At 47.6% G+C, this 23,132-nt stretch overlaps 1 protein-coding gene across 1 annotated transcript in view; it reads right to left on the minus strand.

The window, feature by feature from the left end:
- Positions 1-60: 60 nt before the first annotated feature.
- The window catches only part of GTPBP1 (GTP binding protein 1), a 24,831-nt gene continuing 1,759 nt past the window's right edge, over positions 61-23,132 (minus strand). The window contains exons 2-12 of the mRNA XM_008068722.2: positions 21,041-21,152; positions 13,645-13,825; positions 12,720-13,068; positions 7,993-8,116; positions 7,020-7,134; positions 4,675-4,819; positions 4,384-4,566; positions 3,645-3,780; positions 2,870-3,048; positions 1,333-1,533; positions 61-453 (exon numbers count right to left, since the gene is read on the minus strand). Of these exons, the coding sequence (XP_008066913.2) occupies positions 361-453; positions 1,333-1,533; positions 2,870-3,048; positions 3,645-3,780; positions 4,384-4,566; positions 4,675-4,819; positions 7,020-7,134; positions 7,993-8,116; positions 12,720-13,068; positions 13,645-13,825; positions 21,041-21,152 (1,818 nt within the window). The 3' untranslated portion in view covers positions 61-360. The remainder of the gene's footprint in view (positions 454-1,332; positions 1,534-2,869; positions 3,049-3,644; positions 3,781-4,383; positions 4,567-4,674; positions 4,820-7,019; positions 7,135-7,992; positions 8,117-12,719; positions 13,069-13,644; positions 13,826-21,040; positions 21,153-23,132) is intronic.

Consider the following 23,132-nt stretch of genomic DNA (forward strand, 5'->3'; position numbering starts at 1 on the left):
CACACACACACACACACACACACACACACACACACACACACACACACACACCACTGAATAGAGAGAGACAGAGACATATAATAAACAGAATAAAAACTAAGGGCCCAGATGTACAAAAAATGTGAGTGAGGAAAAAGCCAGTGAAGACGGTGGGAAATGGTCAGTCCTCCAGAAGTCTGGCCTCCTTTCTCAGCTTATAAATTATAATCCCCCTGGAAAACGGGGGTGGGGGCAATGTGGAGGCTCTGGCTGTGGCCTGAGGGAGAGGGTGGATGGTGGTCAGAGCTGCTCTGCCCTCTGGTGGAGCAGTGACCAGAGTGTGAGGACCCCTTGGGTGGTGGGGGTGGGCCAGGAGAAGATTCAGCAGCCGCTGGCAGGAGTCACACAGGCCCCCTGGGACTTCACTTTGTGGCGCTGGCCCCCTCGTCGCCGGCCCCCGCTGCTGGGCTTGGGCTGAAAGAAAGAAAGGAGCTTGAGAAGCACTGGCCCATGGGGAGCAGGGCAGGACAGCAGAGGGGCTGGACAGTGGGAGGGGGGACATGAGACAAGCAAGCAGACAGTGGTCCTAGCCTTTGCCCAGCCAGGAATTTATTAAGTGACCTTTGAGCAACACAGCCCTGTCTGTAAAAACAGAGCCAGTGCCCACCGTGCCTTTTGTGCAGGGTGGGAGGGACACATGACAGCGGTGTAAGGGGGAGCCATTCAAAGCAAGATGCCAAGCAGAAGTCAGCATTCATCACCGCTGACAGGCAGAAAGATAAAGGAAATTAACGAACTAGAAGAAAGGCTCAGCGGGAGACAGACAGTGGGACAGATGGACAGAACCAGGCAGCGCCTTCTTCAAAGAGGGGACAAGCAAGAAAGAGGCACTGGGGAGGGAAGTGTCAGGGGGTGCCAGGCCTTCACCAGGCTAGGAGAGAAGCACTGTGGGACAGAGCTACCATGAGCATGTTGGGGTGGGGATGCAAGAGGACTCCCTAAGGTAGCCTCTCAAACCTGCTGGACTAGAGTGCGCATACACATCACTCGCACACTCATACAAATGTATGTACTCTTAGTATGAAAGGGAAACCTTGGCGTTTTTCTAGTCTATTTCATTAGAACCAAATGCCAGTCAGGACCAATTAAATTAATTTGAGGTAGTCACATCTCACAATTTGCAAAACATTGCCTTATAGCTTACAGAGATAAATAGCTCATGCTTAGCTGGCACTGATGTGTAGAAAGTGTTGGCTACGTGCCTGAGGCTCTCTTGCGTGTCACCTCCACCATATCAGAGCAACAGCTGCAACCCCTGCCACCCTGTCAAGGCTGCAAGGGGCCCACACTCACCTGTGGCTGGAGACTGCTAGATGTAGCTGGTTGCCCAGTCCCTAGAGAAGAAGCTTCATCTCCAGCTGGGAGGGCTCCTATTCCTGGCCCACCCGAAGGGCCCCCCTCTTCTCGTTTGGTCAGGGAACCCTTTTTCGTTGACTGCATTTTAATCTGCTGGGGCTTGGAGTTCATCGGGGAGTTGTTGGTGGTCTGGAGGAGCTGCGGGAGCCAAGGGCATGAGGATGAGGCTGAGCTATGGAACAGTGGCATCAGCTCAGCTGCAACCCCCACCCCTTGCCCCCTTCTCTCAAAGACCTATTCTCTGGCCGTGCTGGTCCAGGGTGAGGAGGAAGACAGGAGGCAGTGGGGAGGGAGAAGCAGCCCAGGACAGCCATGGCCTTAACTGACACCTCACTTCCCACCTCTGCCCAGCCCAGAAAGGCTCAATCCTGTTCTCTGCTGCAGCTGCTATTCTCACAGAGCACAGAAGTCTGTGAACTCTCTGCTACCTCCTGCTCAGCCCAGCTCCCAGACCAGGTCCAGCTCGAGGTTCTCTTCCTTGCTAAGCAGCTGAGAGTCCTCAGAGCATCAACTGCATCTCCAGCCCCAGCACCCTGCTGCTGCCCTGTGACAAGAATCTAGGGCAAGTTTTAACTTTAGGCTTCCAAACAGACCAAGTGAATGTCTTATCAGTTAGAGTTTGGCTATCAGAAATCTTAAAAGCTACTCGCCAGGCACAAATGACTTGAAATCCTCTCAAAGCAGGAAAGAAGCCTGATGAGTCCCAGCGGACACTCCAGTGTGTGCTGCAGCTTCCACCAAACTCTCAGCTAGTCCCAGGGGCAAGCAGGTATTCAAGTATCTGAGCCCCCCCGCACTACACATTACAGTCCCAGGGTCACCATGGATGAGCTCGAAGAAGGCCATTCGGGAGAAAGGGCCAGCTTAAAGCTGATTCCGAGATCTCACACAGGTTGGGGCCACTTCTCCCTCTGTATGGAGCAAAGGTCAAACCACTCTATCAAATGCTCTTCCCAAAGGCCATGGGCAAGGTCTACAGAGGGAAAAAGGTAGATTCCAGGTCACACAAACAACTCAAATCCCAGGGGAACTCAGGCCCATAATTCTCCTGTGCTGTCCAGCACTTATTCCAACCAGATTCCTGCTCTAAGAGACCTCAGGTGCATTCCCAGTAAGGCCAAAGAAGTCTGTGATGGCACCTTGAGACTGACCCTGGCAAGGCAAGGCCCAGACACTCTGCTACCAGTTTCCTTCAGACAAAGGCTATGCCCCATTCACCTCTCCTCCATGGTCACCACCAATGCCCAGGATGGGAGACCCAGGGACACCTCTCAGGGGGTATGGAGAAGATGGCACTGAAGCCACACCTCAGAACTGGTCCAACTCTCCCAAAGCGGTGATGATGCCTCTGCCTCTGAAGTTGAGGAGATTCCTCAGGGTTCCTCAAGAAAAGCCCACTGCGATCAGAGTCAACAGAATGGGAGTGGCCCCTGGCACTTCCTGGGGCAGGTAAGGAGGCCCATCCCACCCATACCTTCGTGATGGTGCCAACAGCCTTGGTGCGGCCTTCCCGGAACACCAGCCGCTGGTCTATGTGCAGGTACTCAGGAGTCTTGATGAAGCGGAAGTGTACAGTGGCCTTGTCCCCAGTGCGCAGACAGTCCTTGTCCATGCTCAGAATGGTGGCCGTCTGCCTGATGCTCCCACAGTGCACTGCCAAGGGAGTCAGAGGGCAGGACAGGCTTGAGCCACCTGGTGGCCTCAGGACAAGGGGAGGTACCGAGTGAAACCATGAAGTATGCTTGAGCTATAGCAGGATGGGGTTTCTCTCCAGAGCTATAGGTCTCTGATCCTGCCTCACACTTTCCTATCTTTCCCTCCAGTTAGACTCCACCCCCTCAACTCCCACTCCCTGTGCAGACAGGGGCCTAGTTCCTGGAATTTCAGGGCAAGCTGTTCGCACACGACTCCTTGCTGGAGTCTGTCTCCTGGGTGGATCTTCTGTCTCATCACTGTCTAGCACCTTGGCAACGATGATGAGCACACAGCAGTGTTCAGCAGACCTAAAGGAATGCACATGAGGTCCTGGAGGACAGGTCTGAGTCTCAGAGTCCAGCCTTTAGTCAGTGTTTGCAGGACTAAACAAATGCTGTAGTTCATGGGTAGAACAGGGGAAACAACACTGTATAAACAGGCTGGAGCCCCACCACTTGGCTGGAGTTGGAACTAAGGGGGCCTAGGTTGCCAGAGCACCTTTGGGGGGAGCTACCATGGGGGTCTCCTGAGTTGGCAGAGCCTTAGACACCTACCCATGGCCTGGTAGCGCGGGCTAATCGTGGTGGGGTGGTGGAGGACGAGAATCTCGGCCTCAAACTCCCAGGAGGCTTGTGGATTCAAGCGTGGGGAAACCATCACCATGCCCTTCCGGATGGATGAGCGCTTGATCTGAAAAAAAGAGGGAACTCCCAGCCCTCAGGGACAATGATACCTTCCAGTTTCACCCCGATGCCGGGGCACCAGGAATCTTTCTATGGATAGGGACCACCCCAGCTCAGCCTGGCCCCCTCACAATGAACCACTGGCCCTCTGGGGTAGACAGCACAAGCAAACTTAGTGCTGTGCAGGAAGCCTAAGCATGGCTACTGGGGGAGAGGAAAGGCTTTGTGTGGGAACCGGCATTTCAGCTGCTGGGCCTGGGGAAGGAGCAGGTGAGCATGACTTGACCACTGGAGGAAAGAGAAAAAGCCCTGCTTTCCCTGGTCAATTTGGTTGGGCGGGAAGGGTAGGTGACCCCAGAGGTAGCACTCACCCCAAACACGAGGAGATAGTAGGCTGAATGGGAAGAGAACTTGGGATAGACCCCAGTGGCCTCACACAGCAAGGACACTCCTATCCAACTTCACCACTAAGCTCAGGGAACACAGCTTGAGGTCAGTAATCCCCACCTTGCAGAGCAGCCATGAGGACATGAGACAGCAAGTGAAGCAACCAGCCCAGAGCCTAGCACAATGGAGCCCGAAAGGAGTTTCTGGTAACGTCAGCACTCACCTTCTTCAGGGCGAAGGATGCCGTCTGGCCCCCCCGCACCTCTTTGACAGGCATGCGCTTGCGATGGATTGATTTGACAGCAATGGACAGGAAGTTACCCAGGGGGTCTGGGCCCAACAGCAGAGTGTCATTCAACTTGATCAGGCCCCTCAGTGTTGTCCCCGATACTACTGTTCCCACACCCTGCCAAAGAGAAGACCCTGGCCTAGTAAGTCCATCTTCACCAGAGACCAGCACCCTAATATACCTCCACAGGCAATGCCGACCTGCCACATACCCAGAACCACTCACTGGGACAGAGTAGGTGTCATCAATCTGAAACTCAGCAGGCTCCTCCTCCTTGTAGCTGGTACGGGGTGAGAGAAGGTTGAGGAACATCTTCAGCAGATCTAGGTTCTCGCCTGTAACGTTGGAGATCTGGAATATCGGGCACATCCTAAGTGGAAGGAGAAAAGGAAGGAAGAGAGGAGAGGTGCTCAGGTGGCCAGCGCCTGCTTACAGGGCCAGAGCAACAAGAGGGATCAGGGCAGACGCTGCTGCTGGTGACCCCACCTTTCCCTCATCGCTTCCAAGGGCTCGACCCTTTTACCAGCCTGGCAAACTTCTAAGCAGCCCTGCTCCAAAGTTGTCTTCTCTTACTCATTTTTGTCTGTGAAACCTGTCCCCTCCTCTTTGTTCCTCCACCACTGCCCTGCCTTGAAAGTTTACGACTGCTTCTTCCTCAAGTATATATATGCTTGCTTAAAATTTTTAGCTGCCTTTCCACCATAGAGAGGACAGCCTGAATCCCTTCTCCCAAGACTCATGGCCCTTCACACTTGGGCTGGAAGTCATCTCTGCTGATTTATTCCTCACAAATCCTATATTCCAGCCTTACTAGACAACCTTCTCTTCTCTTAAAAACTTGGTACTTTCCTGACCCTACGAATTTTCTCACTCTGACCTTCCTTCCTGAATTCCTTCCCTTTTATCCAACTACTAGGCCCTTCTGATCCTTCAAAGCTCATCTCAAATACCATTCCTTCCATGAAACCTTCCTGGATAGACACTGATTCCTCTGAGCTCCTGAAGAGCTTTTTGTGTCTGTTACACATGACTACGTCTGGTTTTCCATTATAAGTCTTCTAAAATGGCTTCTATCTCACCTACTTAGGGTGAATTAAGTCCTAGAAATCAGGAATTATAGATTCTTCACAGCTCCTAGAATAGTGCCTGCACAGAATAGTCACTCAACAACAGGAATGAGGCCGGGGGTAGTGGCTCACGCCTGTAATCTCAGCACTTTGGGAGGCTGAGGCAGGAGGATTGCTTGAGCCTGGAATTCAAGATCACCCTGAGCGACACAGCAAAAGCAACTCTACAAAAAAAGTAAAAAAAAATTAGCCAGCTGTGGTAGCATACACCTGCAGCCCCAGCTACTTGATGGCTGAGTCAAAGGATCACCTGAGCCCAAGTGGGCAGGGCTGCAGTGAGCCACAATCATGCCACTGCACTCTAGTCTGGGCAACATAGTGAGAGACCCCAACTCAAAAAAAAAAAAAAAAAAAAAAAAACATGATTGAAATGAGGCTGTCTGAAATGTGCCCCCTCTTCTGGCCAGCGGTGGTACTGACAATAGCAGCAGGATAGAGGCGAAGGCAAAAAGCCAGGCTGTTCTGGGTCTGTGCTATGGACCAAGTTAGGAGGCAGATTGCTCCTAATGAGGCCCCAGGCTCTGAGTGCAGAGGCAGAGTTCACAAAGTTCACCGATATCAAGATAGTATTTCTGACCAAGGAGCTGAACACCTTGAGGATAAGGACTGTACTTGATCAACTCTGAATGTCCAGATGAAGCCCCTAACAGAACAAACATCCAGTAAATATTTATAGAATGGGCCGGGCACAGTGGCTCAAGCCTGTAATCCCAGCACTTTGGGAGGCCGAGGTGAGGGGACTGCCTGAGCCCATGGGTTCAAGAACTGCCTGGGCAACTTGGTAAGACCTCATCTCTACAATAAATCAAAAAATTAGCCAGGCGTAGTAGCGCACCCCTGTAGTTCTGGCTACTTGGAAGGCTGAGGTGGAAGGATCGCCCAGGTTGACGCTGGGGTGGCTGTGAGCGTGCCACTGCACTCTAGACTGGGTGACAGAGTGAGACTCCAACTCAAAAAAAAAAAAAATTATAGAATGAAAGGATACATTAATGAGTAAATGCCAAAACTGATCTGTGAGGAACTGCAGTATAAAAAAATAATAACACCAGTTATACAAATGGCTGTGTACTTATCATATATCAGCCAGGCACAGTACTAAGCACTCTACACATATCATTTGAGAGTCCTATGGAGAAGGGAATATTATTCTCATTTCCCAGATAAAGATACTGAAGCCTTAGCTGGGACTCCAACCTCAGGGAAGCCTGCACCTCAGAATCTGGCTTACCTACTATAGCCCCTGGGCAACAATGCCAGCCTGGGAGACCTTGTGCTAAGACCAGAGCTTTCTATTTTCTCTAATCTCTAGATAATAAGATGTGTTCTGATGTAGTGTTTGCATGAGACCTCATGCCTGAACTGACAGTCATTACAGGCCTGTTACTTGCTGCAGCCTGCTGGTAAGGGTACCTGCCCAGAAACGTGTGCTCCCCACCCTGTTACCTCTCAGAGCTGAAGTTGGAGGCTGTGACAATCACATCGTCCTTGCTCTGCACCAGAACGGGGATCTTCCGGCAACCTGGTGATTTCAGTAGGCGCTGTAACAGCTTCAGCGTTTCTTAAAGGGTGAAATGGAAGAGAATTAGGGGACACAGCCTTTTCTTTGGCCAGGCTTCCAGGGCAAGGCGGGTCCACTCATTACTGATGCAAGCAGGAGACAGACAGATGGACCAGTGTTAAATGCCACAATGCCTGGAGAAGCAAAAAGGAGGATCAAAACTTTGGGTGGGTACATGCTGCTACAGCAGAAGAGCACAGATGGGGCCCGTTTTCTACGGCTCTAAGTTTGAACCTTGGCGGCTAACCCAGAGTCTCTAGAGGATCTACCTATAAGTAAGCATCTTGGGGGGGTCACCAAGGAAAACAATGTTATTCCCAGAATGCACTGATTCCTGGGGGGAAAAAAATCTCATCTGACAAAGATCTCTTAGACATTTAGAAGTCTGCAGAGGCCCCTGTTATGAGACCTCCCAAAGGGAAACTCTCCATTTCTCTTCTACAACCTTCAGCAGTGAGGGAGGAAGGCACAAAAGCCTATTCCTACAATCCTGTGTTGAAGCTTTGGCAGTAAAAGGTAATCAGACCCTCAGTTTCAAACTTATGCATATATATATCTAGCTTGGCTGGTGGAGCCCAACTCCTTCTGCCCGGGATTATCTGAAAAGAGATGCTGGCTTAAGGATCTCAAAAATCCTGTACTCAGAACAAGAAGGAGCAAAGAACAGAGGATAATTCTAGGTTGTGTCCAGACCAAGAGCTAAACAGGGGCAGAAAAAGTAGACGATTCTGGGATGATGGAAATTCAGGCCAAGACAAAAAAGCTTCTGGGCTGAAGCCCTGGCAGCAGACCACCAGGGGGCACAGCACTTAACATCCCCAACCAGAGAGGCTGCTGCTAGCTGGATGCCTCACTTACCTTGCAGGATGTTGGCAGGACACATGTCAATCTTGGTGACTACCACAAAGACAGGTACATTGAGTGCCAGTGCCAAGCCCAGGTGCTCTTTGGTCATCCCCACGATGCCAGCATTGCTGCCCACCTGCCCCAACACAGAATGGAATTGTCAAGACAAGGGAGACAGATATTGCTGCTAGATGGGTATGGGGGTTCAAAGAAGGCTGTGGATGAAAGCTAAGCTGGGCACAGATCACTTTAACCCCCTAACTCAACGATGTGGGCTATCAAAACCTGAAGAAGCTAAAGGGGAATGGTGTGGAGCAAGCCTAGGAGTAGAGAACAGCCAATGGGGTAATGAAATGCATATTTTTTTAAAAACCTGAAGAGATTTATAAACCATAAAAAAAAAAAAAAAAAAACAGTCTGGGAAAACAACTGTCTAGAATCAACAAAGTGAAATCAGTTTCATATCCTTGGCCCTCAATTTCCCATCTGTAAAATGGGGAAACAATAATATCCACTTCAGAGGATCACTTGATGTTCAAATGTTATAACACATAATACACAACTAGCATGGATTAAGTGTTCAAGCAATAGCAGCTGTTATTACTATAACTATTCCTTCCAGTAAAAATAATTGTTTTTAAATATCACCATAAAGGCTGGCTAAATTAGGGCACATGCATAAAATGTGCTACACAAAAGACAGAAGAAATACTATCTACTGACATGGACTAATCTCCAAGGCTTTTCCCCTTTGATGGGAAAAAAGCAAGGTGTATACAATATGCTACCATAATAAGAGGTAATTGGTGACTGGATCATGGCTTGAAAAAAGCAGCTGTTGGACTAGATTTTAAAAATGTGGTACATATACACAATGGAATATCATGCAACCATAAAGAAAGATAAATATGGCCGGGTTCGGTGGCTCAGCCTGTAATCCCACGCTTTGGGAGGCCGAGAAGAGTGAATTGCCTGAGCCCGCGAGTTCGAGACCCGCCTGGGCAACTTGACAAGACCTGATATCTCTACAATAAATCAAAAAATTAGACGGGCGTGGTAGCACACGCCTGGAGCTCCAGCTACTTGAAAGGCTGAGGCGGAAGGATTGCCGGAGCCCAGCAGGTCGAGGCTGCAGCGGCCGGGAGCGGCCACTGCACTCCAGTCTGGGCAACAGAGTGAGACTCCGACTCAAAAAAAAAAAGAAAGACAAATATATGGACTTCACAGCAACTTAGATGGATTTAGAGTCTATCATACTCGGTGATCTATAATAGAAACAAAGGATAGAGAATCATATGCTCTCACTCATGAGTGGACCTTGAACAAGTATCATAATACTATAAGAAAGGGATTGGCAGTAGTGGGAAACTGCCAGGGGAAGGGGGACGGGATTGGAAGTTGAGGGAAACTGCCAGGGGAGGGAAGGGCACACCTCATCAACAAGGGTACCTGCATAATGAATATTTGTATAGCTAACCCTGAATTGTACCCCACATCTTTAAAATAAATAAAGAAAAAAAGCAGCTGTATGACATGTAAGAAACATCTGAGATAATCTAAATTGACTAGACATTGGAGGATATTAGGGAACTACAGTTCATTTTCTTGGTTGCAGTAACAATAGGAGACAGTCCTTACTTGTAAGAGTTGAGAGCTGAAGTATTTGGGGGTGAAGAGGTACAACATCTACAACTTTCAAGTGATTCAGCCAAAAACACCCAAACATACATGCATGTGTACCCATCATATATACATACAAATACAGCAAAATATTAATAGTTGTTGAATGTAAGTAGTAGATTTATATTATTCTTTCAACTTTTCTGAATGTATGACATTGGAAGGAGAGATAAGAGGGGGGACCCAAAAAAACTTGGAATTATCTTTTGGAGGGCGGGCCCTTTGTAGGAATTTGTTCCTCTAGGACAAACGGTCAACCAAAGTTTTTACCTGGAAGTTTTGAGAAGGCTGCATCACGATTTGCAGAAGAAATGTCCTGAGTTGTGACTGGTTCTTCCACCATGACAACGTACCTGCACACACTGTGCTAAGTGTTTGGCAGTATTTGACCAAAAACAGCATGACATCCATGCCCCACCCTCTCTATTCACCTGGTCTCGCTCTGAGCAACTTTTTTTTGTTTCACCAGATGAAATATGTCATCAAAGGGAAATGTTTTGTCAATGTGGACGAAGTGAAACACAAAAATCGCAGAAGCACTAAAAGGCGTCAAAACTGATGAGTTCAAAAACTGTTTGGAGCAATGGAAAAAGCATCTCAATAGGAGTATTGTATCAAATGAAGAGTACTTTGAAAGTGACTAAAATTTAAACATGTAAGAATAAATACACTTTTTTAAAAAATAAAATCTGGTTATTTGGGGTCCCTGCCTCATACACATTTGGTAGTCTGAATACAAAATATCTTTGGCAGGTACATAACAAATTAGAAATACCGGCTGCCTCTAGAAGGAAACTGGACAGAGGCAGAAGGGAGACTTTTCACTATAAACCCTTTGATATATTTTTATATCATATGAATATATTATTTACTAAAACAAAATTTTTTTTTTAATTGCCATGGTACATTTACGTAGTGCTCTATCGATCCCAGACTGCCTCCACCAAGATGCTCACTTGATCACCATGGGTCCCAGGTGAGCACCACCCCATAACACAGCAGTCCAAGTCTGACTGTATTCCCTTTTCCTATCCCAGGACGCCTCCACTATTTTCTTCCTAACTCTTCCCATTTCCTTCAGTCACCTTCCCAATCCAATCCAGATTTGCTTTTGCTCTTCCCAACCTGGATAAGAAAGTCTCTATCACTCTATTGTCTACTGCCATGGACAATATAAAAATATTTCACTGCTTCCTATAGAAATTTCAATATTTGGAACACGGCCTAAAAGTATCTAACATTTCTTCTGGGGTGAAGACATTTCTATTAATTGGTCTTGCTTATTGAAATTCAGCCCAAAAAATGCTTTTTTTAAACTGGTTTCTATATCCTTAATATCAATCCAACAATTCCTTCAAATACACCCTATGGATCTTTCATGGAGACCCCTTCCTGGTAAGCAGCTTTCTTAGTCAAGAAAGTAAGTAATGGCCCTGAGCAATGTTCACAGAGATGGGAGTTGAACCCATGCTGAATCTCAGGCAGAGAGCCTACAAAGAGTGCTCATACAGCCGGGCTCGGTGGCTCAGCCTGTAATCCCATGCTTTGAGAGGCTGAGGTGAGTGGATTGCCTGAGCCCGCGGGTTCGAGACCCACCTGGGCAACTTGGCAAGACCTCATCTCTACAATAAATCAAAAAATTAGCTGGGCGTGTTAGCACACGCCTATTAGCGCACGCCTGTAGTTCCAGCTACTTGGAAGGCTGAGGTGGAAGGATCGCCGGAGCCCAGCAGGTCGAGGCTGCGGTGGCCATGAGCGTGCCACTGCACCCCAGTCTGGGCAACAGAGTGAGACTCCAACTCAAAAAAAAAAACAAAAAAACCAAGAGTGTTCATACAAATATGTCTGCCTCTCTTTACTGTTCTCCACTTTAGGGAGAATTTGCTTGAGAACCTGTTTGTGGGGCAATTTGATCAAGTTTACTACGAACAGATGCTTATGTTTACTACACTTATTAATACAGGCAGCTGAAGGAACTGGGAAGGGGCTATGGGAAGAACTTGCCAAAGGAAAACGTGCTCACTCAAGGGACAGGCCCACTCCTGCTCTCTCCCTTTCCATCTTTTTCTCTTCCTCCCTCCCTCCATGAAAGTTATCGAGTTGTGAATCAGGTGTGGGCCTCACCATTCCCTTTCTCTGTCCAGGCAGGAAGATCAGTGGACACAATGTCAAGCTTAGCAACATGATCCAAAGCAGAGTTCTCTGTTACCTTTCCCTTTCAGCCAATCTACTTGATGGGTTGCTTAAAATTTAATCACACTGAACTCTAAGCTCTAAGCCTTGTTCACTGCTGTGCCATCTGGCCCAGCACAGTGTCCTGCACACAGAAGCTTCCTAACAAGGACTATGCCCTAGCTGGTCCCCTCCCAGGCTCTTGGAAAGGCCACCTCTCAGGCCATCTTGACAGCTGCAGGAAACTCCTGATGGCACTCTCCTCCATCTCCTCCCAAACCCCTCCTCACTTGGTGCCACCTCCTCAAAGTAGCCCAACGCCCTGGAGAAAACATTTCTGAAAATAAGTAAGTCCCAAGAGAAACCCAACTCTAGACCTCTTCAAAAAATAAGAGGGGGCCAGGCATGGTAGCTTCTATCTGTAATCCCAGAACTTTGGGAGGCCAAGGTGAGAAGACTGCCTGAGCCCAGAAGTTTGAGACAAGCCTGGGCAACATGGCAAGACCTTATCTCTACAATCAATCAATATTCGCTGGACATGGTGGCACATACCCTGTAGTCCCAGCTACTTGGAAGATTGAGGCAGACAGACTGCCTGAGTTCAGCAAGTCAAGGTTGCGATAGCCATGAGCATGCCACTACACTCCAGCCTGGACAACAGAATGAGACTCTGACTCAATCAATCAATCAATAAGAGGGTTTTGCAATAGCACCTGGTTTTTACCAAGAGGATTCCTTCCTGGTCTCATGTAGGGGAGCCATCCTTATTCAGTGCCAAAGCTCTAACCCCACAGGCCTCGTCTCTGAGCAATTTCAAGCACTTACACATAACTACACCCCAAATACCCCTGCTGAAGCCTCCCTCCTCAGGGGTACCTCCCACTCACCATGAGCATACAGAAGTCAGGCAAGTGGCCAGTCATGCCAAAGACGGTGGTCTTCAGGTACTTCTCATGGCCAGCCAGGTCAATGAAGGTGATAACCTTAGTGGACTTCTCACAGATCTTTGTCCACTCCAGGCTGCCGCCATGGCTGTCGGGCTTGTTCACCACATTGCCTTCACTGTCAAAGCCCAGAATGTCATTGCCCACGCTGCTGGTGCGACCAGATTCAATCTCATGTTTGTGACGGAAGAGTTTCTGGCGGGCAAAGCCTCGGCCATTGTCCAGCTCCCCATGTGTCAGGACCCCCAGAAGTGTGCTTTTGCCAGCATCCACGTTGCCTACAACTGCTACCCTGCGTGTACATGAACAATACATCCGTGTGAGAGTCAGTGGTGAGTAAAATGAAGAAACAACTCAGAACTCCGGTAACTGGATCTATGAATTCAACTTGTTCAAGCTCTTCTGGCTCTCTGCTCTCCTATTCATGGATGAACACATGGGAATGTCTCTGGAGTTGTATACAGGGAGTAGAGTTACTCAGGAGAAACTGAGCTCCCATAACATCTATGTCTCCCAACTCCCACCTGTCTCCCCTTGCTGCCAGGAAGAGCCCCCAAAGCCCTAAGAGGAGCAAAGGGCTCTCCTTCATTACCTGGCTTCCAGCCTCACTGGCTGAAGGGAAAGCAACACAGCCCACAGAACAGCCACAGAATGTACAGCTGGACCCCTCCCACTCTTCCCAAAGGGAGATACTTAGGGATGGGGAAGTGCAGAAATAGAGAATGTAGCCATCACATCCCTGGACACTCTCTCTATGCCTCAGCAAAGGAAAGGAAGGGAAGGGGTGGGGCAGATACACCAAGCGTCACAGACTCAATCACCATTCTCTGTGAAGAATGGGACCTTGAGCCTTCTAAGGCCTCCTCACCTGACCTCCAGAAAGTCATTGTCTCCTACTCGTTTCCGGACCAGGTAATCACGCACTCGGCCTCCAACTTCTTGACGTTCTCGCAGGAGAATGACATCAGCCTCTATCTGTTCTGCCATGCTCTTCACTGTGGCATAGGAGGCCTCCATGTCAGCTTCACTTAGCCCGTACTCAGTCCCATCTGGTGACAAGAGCCCAGACATCAGCAAGAGATGGGGGTCCAGACCAACCAGCCTGCCAACAAGCCAGTCAGTCACCTGAACCTAATGAAGGCCCTGCTGGGCACTGGAGAGGAGCAGGGCACTCCCTACCTTAGAGAAAACTTGGGCACACACACAGTTAATGATAATGCCACAGGCTTTCCCGTTAATCAGGACATTCATTAATTTACCCAGCAACAATCACCAAGGCTCACAGGTTTTATGCCAAGTCTCATGCTGGGAACTGAGACTATAGGTGCCGCTAGCAAGTTCACAGTCCAGGAGAGATGGATGAGAAATTAGTTAATTGCAATATAGCTCAAGTGCTGTACTCTAGAATTGTGTAAAGAGAACGTAAAGCATTGCCTGGGGAAGCCAAGGGCAGCTTTGTGACGGCTGATGCCACACTGGGTCTCCAGGTGTGAGAAGTGGGCCTACAGGGGAAGGACAGCCTAGCCAGAGGGGCAAAGCATGGAGCATGGCGGATCATGGCATGTTCAGGGCCCAGGAAGCAACTTAGGTACCGGGGAGCAGGATGGGTGACATGGAGTGGCAGGAGACCATGTGAGGGGGGGAAGTAGTATCACAGACACGTGGCAGAGAGCAGCAAGACACCTTTTGAACCAGCAGTGGGAAGCCTGAGGGGGAGGGCTGGGCGGGGGAGTAACACGACCAGATTGCTGTGGGTCGATCTGTGGGTTAGAAAAATATCGGTAGCAGGAGAAAGTGTACACCGGCAAGCAAGAGACCAAAAAGGGGGAGCCCAATTAGCAAGTAATTCTAATAACTTAGGCAAGAGATAAGGAGGACAGTAAGATGAAAGAAGTGGGGGAGGATTTAAGAATTATTTTAGAGACAGATTTTTAACTGAGGTGGCTCAGGTAAAATATCTAGCAAGCAGCCAGAAAAATGAGTTTGAGCTCAGGATAAGGAAGGGGAGAAAAAAGGACCAACCAACCAGTTATTGAGTACTTACTATGTGATAACCCCATCATGTTCTCTCCATTCCCAACTTAATTCCCCTCCCCCAGCTGCCCTGTCTCTTAGAGTGCCCCTGCTCCTTCCCTAGGCTAAGCCCCTTCTCCTTTACCACTTCAGAAAAAACTGCAGCAAGTATTCTTCTTGTTTTCCCTTCTCTTCCTCTCCCTCCAAACATGCTCAAGTCACTCCTAAACTAAGGAAAACCACCCCCCTTCCCGTGCCCCAGCTTATCTGCAGAGCTACCATCTCCCCTGCTCTTCCTTCCACCAAACATGTCAAGAGTAACTGAAACATAGGCTGGATGCGGTGGCTCACGCCTGTAATCCCAACTGTTTGTGGGGCTGAGGTGGGGAGAATTGCTTGAGCCCAGGGGTTCGAGACCAGCCTGAGTAACATAGTAAGACCTCGTCTCTACAAAAAAAATCAAAAAATTAGCCAGACATGATAACACATGCCTGTAGTCCCAGCTACTCGGGAAGCTGACGTAGAAGGATCACTTGAGCCCAGGAGGTTGAGATGCAGTGAGCTGTGATTGTGCCACTTGCACTCCAGTCTGAGCAACAGAACAAAAACCCATCTCAAAAAAAAAAAGAAAGAAAGTAATTGATACACATTGACTCTACTTCAGAAAGTAATTGATACACATTGATTCTACTTCCCCAGCAACTCACTTGGAATCTGCCCACTGTAGAGGAAACTGCAGTTTTCACACGTCATCAGTGGCCTTCTAACCACTCTATCCAATGCCCTTTTCTTGACCTCTATAGCAGGATCCTGCTGGCCATCTTATCTTTCCTTCTTGAAACACTTCCCTCCTGCCCTGCTTGCCCATCACTCATCTCCCCTGATGTGCCTCCCACCCTCTGTTCCCCTGTTCCTGTCCCCTGAATGCCAGTCTTCTTCAGGAGTCTGTTGGCGGCTCTCTTCTCTCTCCTCTAACATTTCCCCTTGGCAATCTTGTTCTATGGTTTCAGTTGTCATTTTGAAAACTATAGCCAGGCATGGTGGTTCATGCCTGTATTTCCAGTGCTAGGGGAGGCTCAGGTGGGAGGACTACTTGAGGCCCGGAGTTTGAGACCAGCCTGGGCAACAAAGTAAGACCCTGTCTCTACAAAAAAATTGAAAAATTAGGTAAAGCATAGTGGCTCACGCCTATAATCCCAGCACTTTGGGAGGCCAAAGTAAGAGAATTGCTTGAATCCAGGAGTTCAAGACCAGTCTGGGAAACATACCAAGAACTTATCTCTTTTATTTTTATTTTTTTTTGAGTTGGAGTCTCACTCTGTCACCCAGACTGGAGTGCAGTGGCCATCTCAGCCTCAACCTGCTGGGCTCCGGCGATCCTTCGCCTCAGCCTTCCAAGTAGCTGGAACTACAGGCCTGCGCTACCATACCCGGCTAATTTTTTGATTTATTGTAGAGATGAGGTCTCGTTGCCCAGGCGGGTCTCGAACCCGCGGGCTCAGGCAATCCACTCACCTCAGCCTCCCAAAGCGATTACAGGCTGAGCCACCGAGCCCAGCTGAGAATTTATCTCTTTAAAAAAAAAAAAGAAGGAAGGAAGGAAGGAAGGAAGGAAGGAGGAAGGAAGGGAAGGAAAGAAGAAAGAGAAAAGAAAAAATTAGCTGGGCATGGTGGCACATGCCTGTAGTCCCAGGTACTAGGGAGGCTGATGCAGGAGGATCACTTGAGCCCAGGAGTTTTAAGACAGCAGTGGGGCTGGACTCGGTGGCTCAGCCTGTAATCCCAGCACTTTAGGAGGCAGAGGTGAGTGGATTGCCTGAGCCCACAGGTTCGAGACCCAGCCGGGCAACTTGGCAAGACCTTGTCTCTACAATAAATCAAAAATTAGCCGGGCGTGGTAGCACACGCCTGTAGTTCCGGCTACTTGCAAGGCTGAGGCGGAAGGATCACTGGAGTCCAGCAGGTCGAGGCCGCGGTAGCTGGGAGCATGCCACTGCACTCCAGTCTGGGCGACAGAATGAGACTCCAACTCAAAAAAAAAAGACTGCAGTGAGCAAGTGAGCCATGATCATGCCACAACACTCTAGCTTGTCTCAAAAAAAAAAAAAAGAAGAGAAAGAAAACTACAAAAACATTCTTTTCTAATACTACCTTATTCCCAGAGCTTCAGACTGAATTTCTAATTGCTTGAACGATAACCCCTAGAAGTCCCATAACCAAACTCAACCACCCCACCCCCTTTTGAACAATAGCACAATAACCAACAACATTAATAAAGCATTCTAGTCTTCACCATAACCCTCTGAGGAGGCATTACTGCTTCCTTTTAATAGTGGAATAAACAGAACCCAGAGACCTCTCAGAACTGGGAGGGAGCAGAGGGGCCACATGAGCATGGGTCTTCGAATTTCAAACCCAGAGCCTTTTCCCTTAGCAAGGGTCCCTCTTACTGCTTGGCCAGTTCTTCCTCTTACCTTCCCTATTCCTGTCATGATAATGCCATCCCTCTAGTCACTAGTCTCAGAAGTCCAATCCTGCTAATCCCAGCATTTTATCTTGCCTTTCTCTGATGCCTATCCTTTTTTGTCAACCCACAGCCACCAGCCTAATTCAGGCCCTTATTCTACCTGAATCACCAGGTAGAATCTAAACTAGTCTTAAAAAATTTGGTCTCTATTCCCCCTAACTTGCACAGACCAACCCTCCCCCATCCTCCCCCCCAACACAGACACAGTTATGCTTCTAAATAAAGCACAGCTCTGACATTGTCACTTCTAAGCCAAAGCTTTTGACGGCTCCCCAGGCCCAGCAGCGTTCCAGCCCCAACTGCTTCACTGTCTTCCCCACTTATTCCATGCCCCTCCTCATGCTCCCCCTTGTAAGCTCTGGCCCAGTCCCATACACAGTCCCTTCCCCACCCCCCAGGGTTCCCTGCATGGTCCTAGCTCTACACCTCAGCTCATGGATGTCCCATCCTGGAAAGCCCATCAGTGCGCCTCCTCCTGGAGAAGTCCTGTGCATTCTGCTCAGAGCCTCCACAAATGTTTGTGTCTCCCATCAGTCACGCATTGCCTTGTGCAACAGTGTTTTGGATACATGTCCTTCCCATACTAGTACAATACCTAAGCATCTTGAGGACAGGGACCATATCTCAATAATTCCTGATGTTCCACGAGGGGAGCCTGTCCTATATCAAGTCCTCAAATGTTTGTAAAATGTAAAACAAATGAATAAAGAAGGGGCAGCTGGGCTGGAGAGTTTCCAAATGCATGGCCAAGTGAACTCTGCAAACATTCTGAACTAGAGAAGGGCTTGTTGGAGGTGTCCTGAGAAGACTGGCTCACCCTGCCATTCTTGCCTGGTTCCCAGTTCTATCCAACCTCCCCTGCTTCTGTGCTGTCAAGTTCTGCTCCACACCAGGGGCATTGCCAATGTCACCTTGTCCATCAGGGCTCTGCCACACTGCCCTTCTCCAGTATGCATCACATTCCTCACTCTGTGGGAGTGGAGACAAAGGCTGAGGAGAAAAGCCACAAGTGTCCAATCACTAAAGGCCACATACTCAGCCATGCCCAACCCTAATCAGATATCCATCCTGCCAGTTCATCTACCTTTCCTATATGCATTTTCCTGTTCAACATGCTGCAGAGTCTTCCAAGACTTTTGGGATAAAAGTCTGGCCTCTTTGGCACAGCATTCGAGGACCCTCAGGATCTGGGCCCTGCCTACCTGTCCACCCTTCCCTCCTGCCACCCCCAACCTCACACTCTCCACCCTCACCTTACTAAGTTATTTCTGGTCCACCAAACACTGCAGGCTTCAATGCCTCCATGCCTTCGTGCATGTGATTTTCTCTGCCCACTTACCACTCTCTCATTTACTTGGAAAACTTCTACTCATCCTTTATAATCAATTCAATAAGTAGATACTCTTCAGAATTTTTCCTGACTCCTCCATAAAGACTTAACACTCCTCCTAAGTTCCCTAACTTTTAATACAGTACCTAGTTCTTAGAAAGTCATGACTTCGTATTTGAAGAATGAACAAGGTTCTTTTTGAAAGAAATCTCATGACAGATCAGCTACAACTTGGGACCCTTAAAAAATTACTACTGCAACTACTAATATCTTGCATCATATAGTACTTACTAAATGCCAAGTGATTCCCTTGAATTCTCATTTAACCTTCACTATTACCTCATGGGATAGATTCTACTATTATCTTCATTTTAAGACAAGGAAAAGAGTCAATAGGCAAACTGAGACCTGTCAGGCTCCAGATCCTATATAACTAGAACATACTGCCTCCTTTTAGAATATCAACCTTAAATCAACCATGTATACTTAAAGAACACATTCCTCTGCATTGCTAAGAATTTTTAAATGTCTCATTTATCCACCCAAAATCTCTCTGAGGTCAAGTGGGGAAGGTGTCATTATTCCCATTTTACAGAGCAAGGACATGATTAAACAGAGATGAAGTACCAAAGAAGTCAGTAATGAAATTGACCCCTGGGGGCCTTGCATCTAGGTTAGTCCTCTGTTTGATGTTCAACTTGTTTAACTAGTCATAATCTCTTTCTAACTCTAACGAATTACAGCAAGAAAGAGTCAGTACAAATCTAACAGCATCTGATTGGTAGATGCAAGGATAATGTTTGGGTGTGTAGATGTGTTAATGAAGGTCTGACATCTTATGCTTTGCCATAGGAGTGTTAATTAGTTGTGCGTTGCCACAGTGTAGTAAAATTTACTGAGTCTGCATTAAAGGATAAGGGGAAAGGGGGAGTCTTAACAATCTGGGTCCTCAAAGAACAATCTCACTACATGTCAAAATTGACCTCTAAGTGGTTTCTGAAATTCTATAAGCATTAGGTGGTCTTTGAGGAGTTCATCTTATTACAGCAGGCCAGATGTGCACCAGACACCAAAGCTTTTAAAAGGCTACCAGTGATCTCCTAGTCATCACAGAATGGCTTTTTCTGAATCTAATATTCATTGCTGCCTCTACAGCACCTGATAATGCTGATCAACTCCTCCCTCTCTTGGCATGTAATCTCTTGATTTGCCTATCTCTCTGACCATGCCCCCTTTCATGTGATAAGACAGGCAACTGGGAAGGTGGCAGCAAGGATGGGAAAGCCAGATATGAAAGATGTTTTACAGGAAGACACAGCTGTATCTGGAGATCAAACTCTTCTTCCTTGTGTCACTCTTGTAGCATTTTCAAATACTGTTTTCTGTATTACTTGTGTGTATGCCATCTTTTCTCCTTGAGGAAGGGATCAGATTTTAAGTATCTAAAAGAGCTTTGCAACAGTATCAAATCTTAGAAGATACTTTACAGAATGATTACTTGTCTTTACAAAGCCTAAATTCAGCAAAGAAAACTGTTCATTCATTGATGTACCCAGGCCCTCCCTGGGCTTCCTGCAGTTATGACAAAGACAAGTGCTGATACGGGTTGAATTGTTAACAATCCCAGCCATCACTTAAGCAAAGATAATGTCAAAATAAAGATAAGGGTAAGTAGGCCTTGTATTGAGGGTGTCAACTAGGAGCAACCAGAAAAAAAAAATCCATGATATAACCTGGGATAATGTTATGAAGGCTGCCTTCATCTAAACCAGTGGGCTTCACTACAAAGGATAAGCAGGTGGAGAACAATAATAACAAGTCCCTTCCAGAATGTTTACAAGCCTACTTATCTGACAGTATCCAGTGGGGAGAAAAGACTATCCAGCTATCCAGACTAAATGGTCAGTGTGATCTGGGACAAGAGGCCTGAATGAAGAGAGGAATTCTGGGCATCTTTTCTTGCTAACATCAACAAGATTTAGGGAGGTCCTCTGCAAAGCAAAAAATAAGTAACAATGGGATCTGTAAGCCAGGTTTGAAAGGGAAGACCTGGAGCAGCCCAGGACAGGTTTAATTCTAGACCTAACTATGACTTGCTCTATTACTTTGGACAAGAAGTTTTCTTCCTCTGTGCTTTATTTCCTTTTATGGAGAGCACTGAAGGTAGAAAAGAACATCTGTAAAACTGCTTGGAAAGAGACTCTTTAAAATCAAGCATATTATGACCACTAAGGTGGGAATTAACATGCACTCTGTACTTTTATGTTCTCCAAACAGTTCTGCAGATACTAAAGAATCACTGCAACTGAGACACATGAGTAGAAAAGTTTGAAAAGAGGGAACATGTGCTCTAAATAGTGTTTTAAAATAAAGTGAAAGGAAAACTATGCTCACCTGATCCCTGCCCAATGACATATATGGTCTCTCCGCATCCCTCGTCCATCCTCTCCCACATCTGCCGAAGTAGGCTGTCATACTGCTCTGATGTAGGGCTCACTAGAACCAGCTAGAAAAGAAACCAACAGCCTTAGGACCACACTTGCTGGACGAGCCCCACAGCCAAAGCTGATCAATAGCCTGACCAAAGACCATGACTGAACCCTATAGCACCCTAATCTAAAATAGCTGCACAATCCCTCATGCCCTATCTGCCTCAACTTAGGTAACCTTTGTTCCTACAGCCTTTTATGAGTACATAATACACTAAAATGTGTATATATGAGCCACAACTCAGGAAAAAGGGTGCGAGCAGCCTGCTTCCTGTGCTTAACAAGCAGGACAGGGCCGGGCTCAGTGGCTCAGCCTGTAATCCCACGCCTTTGGGAGGCTGAGGTGAGTAGATTGCCTAAGCCTGCGGGTTCGAAACCCGCCTGGGCAACTTGGCAAGACCTCATCTCTACAATAAATCAAAAATCAGCCGGGCGTGGTAGCACACGCCTGTAGTTCCAGCTACTTGAAAGGCTGAGGCGGAAGGATCACCGGAGTCCAGCAGGTCGAGGCTGCGGTGGCCAGAAGCAGCCACTGCACTCCAGTCTGGGTAACAGAGTGAGACTCCAACTCAAAAAAAAATAAAAAAAAAACAAGCGGGACAGGACCCAGACAACTGAGAATGTAACATTGGGGGTAGAAACTGAAGAGCAATGCTTTACACCTACATGCCAAAATCTTCTACCTGCAACTGGCATCTGGGAGCTCACAGGACAGAGCTCTCATACACCACAATGTTTCCCACCCACAAGACAATGGTTCCCAGGATAACAAAAGAATTCTGTTCTATCTGGTCGTAGCTATCCTGATTATTTGGGAATGAAAATTGCCTACAAGACTCATCTTCATCAACAAAATACCATTACTACATTAGCACCATCGCTCTGCAAATTTCTGCCATTAACATTCAAAAACTATCAACCACTTATTTGCAGAGGCCATTTACCAATAGGCATGTCAGATCCTATTCTCTAGCCACTCCTGTGTGACCTTGGACAAAGAATTTAACCTCTCTGAGTCTCAGTTTTCTACAAAATGGAGATAATACTATCTGCATCCTACGGCCATTGTAAAGACCAAATATAATAACATGTAAAGCATCTAGTCCAAAGTTCATTAAATGCTAACTACAAAGTTTTCTTCACCCAATCATTCCTAGAAAAACTTCCCTGAATGAAACTAGTCACCACTATTCACTAATCGCTTCTCTCTTTGGAAGCCCTTGGAGCCTTAGGTCCCCACATTTAATTGTAGTCAGTGGATAAATTTCTAGCTTCTAATCTTTTCCTCAGGCATCACTCTATTCATCTTATTCCCTCTCTCTCTCTCTCCACACTGTCAGTTTTTCCTTTTCAATATCTATAAGCATATGGCTTCTCAATTTGAAAGTCATGAGGAGGACTTCCCCAGCTATGTGATGAACTAACACTTCCAGGAATATTAAATAAGCTGGTCAGGAAACGAAGGTCCTGCCCTCTTGGCAACTCTGCCCTGCAACTTCCTACCATGTTTCTTCTGTACTTTGACCACGTATGGACATCCAATTTGCCAGCTGTTGAGTCAGGTACACAATCTTATAACTTCCTGAGTTGACTCATCAGAGCTTGTAATTGCAACCTGGATGCTGCCTGGATCTTTCACATCTTTCACATGCCTCACATTTCCCCTAACCACACTCTCTCTGAGCTTGGTCATCCTTATTATGGCATTAGAGGCACCAGACCAGACGACTGTGACAAGCAGGAGCTAGCTGGCTTCCATGTGCTCAGGAGAGACCAGAAGGACAAAGAGCAGTTGAAATATAGCTTGCAGCCGGGCTCGGTGGCTCAGCCTGTAATCCCGCGCCTTTGGGAGGCTGAGGTGAGTGGATTGCCTGAGCCCGTGGGTTCGTGACCCGCCTGGGCAGCGAGACCTCATCTCTACAATAAATCAAAAAATCAGCCGGGCGTGGTAGTGCATGCCTGTAACTCCGGCTACTTGGAAGGCTGAGGCGGAAGGA

This window comes from Carlito syrichta, unplaced genomic scaffold, assembly GCF_000164805.1.
Source record: "Carlito syrichta isolate Samal-C Ts95f unplaced genomic scaffold, Tarsius_syrichta-2.0.1 Scaffold311496, whole genome shotgun sequence".
Taxonomy (NCBI): Eukaryota; Metazoa; Chordata; class Mammalia; order Primates; family Tarsiidae; genus Carlito; species Carlito syrichta.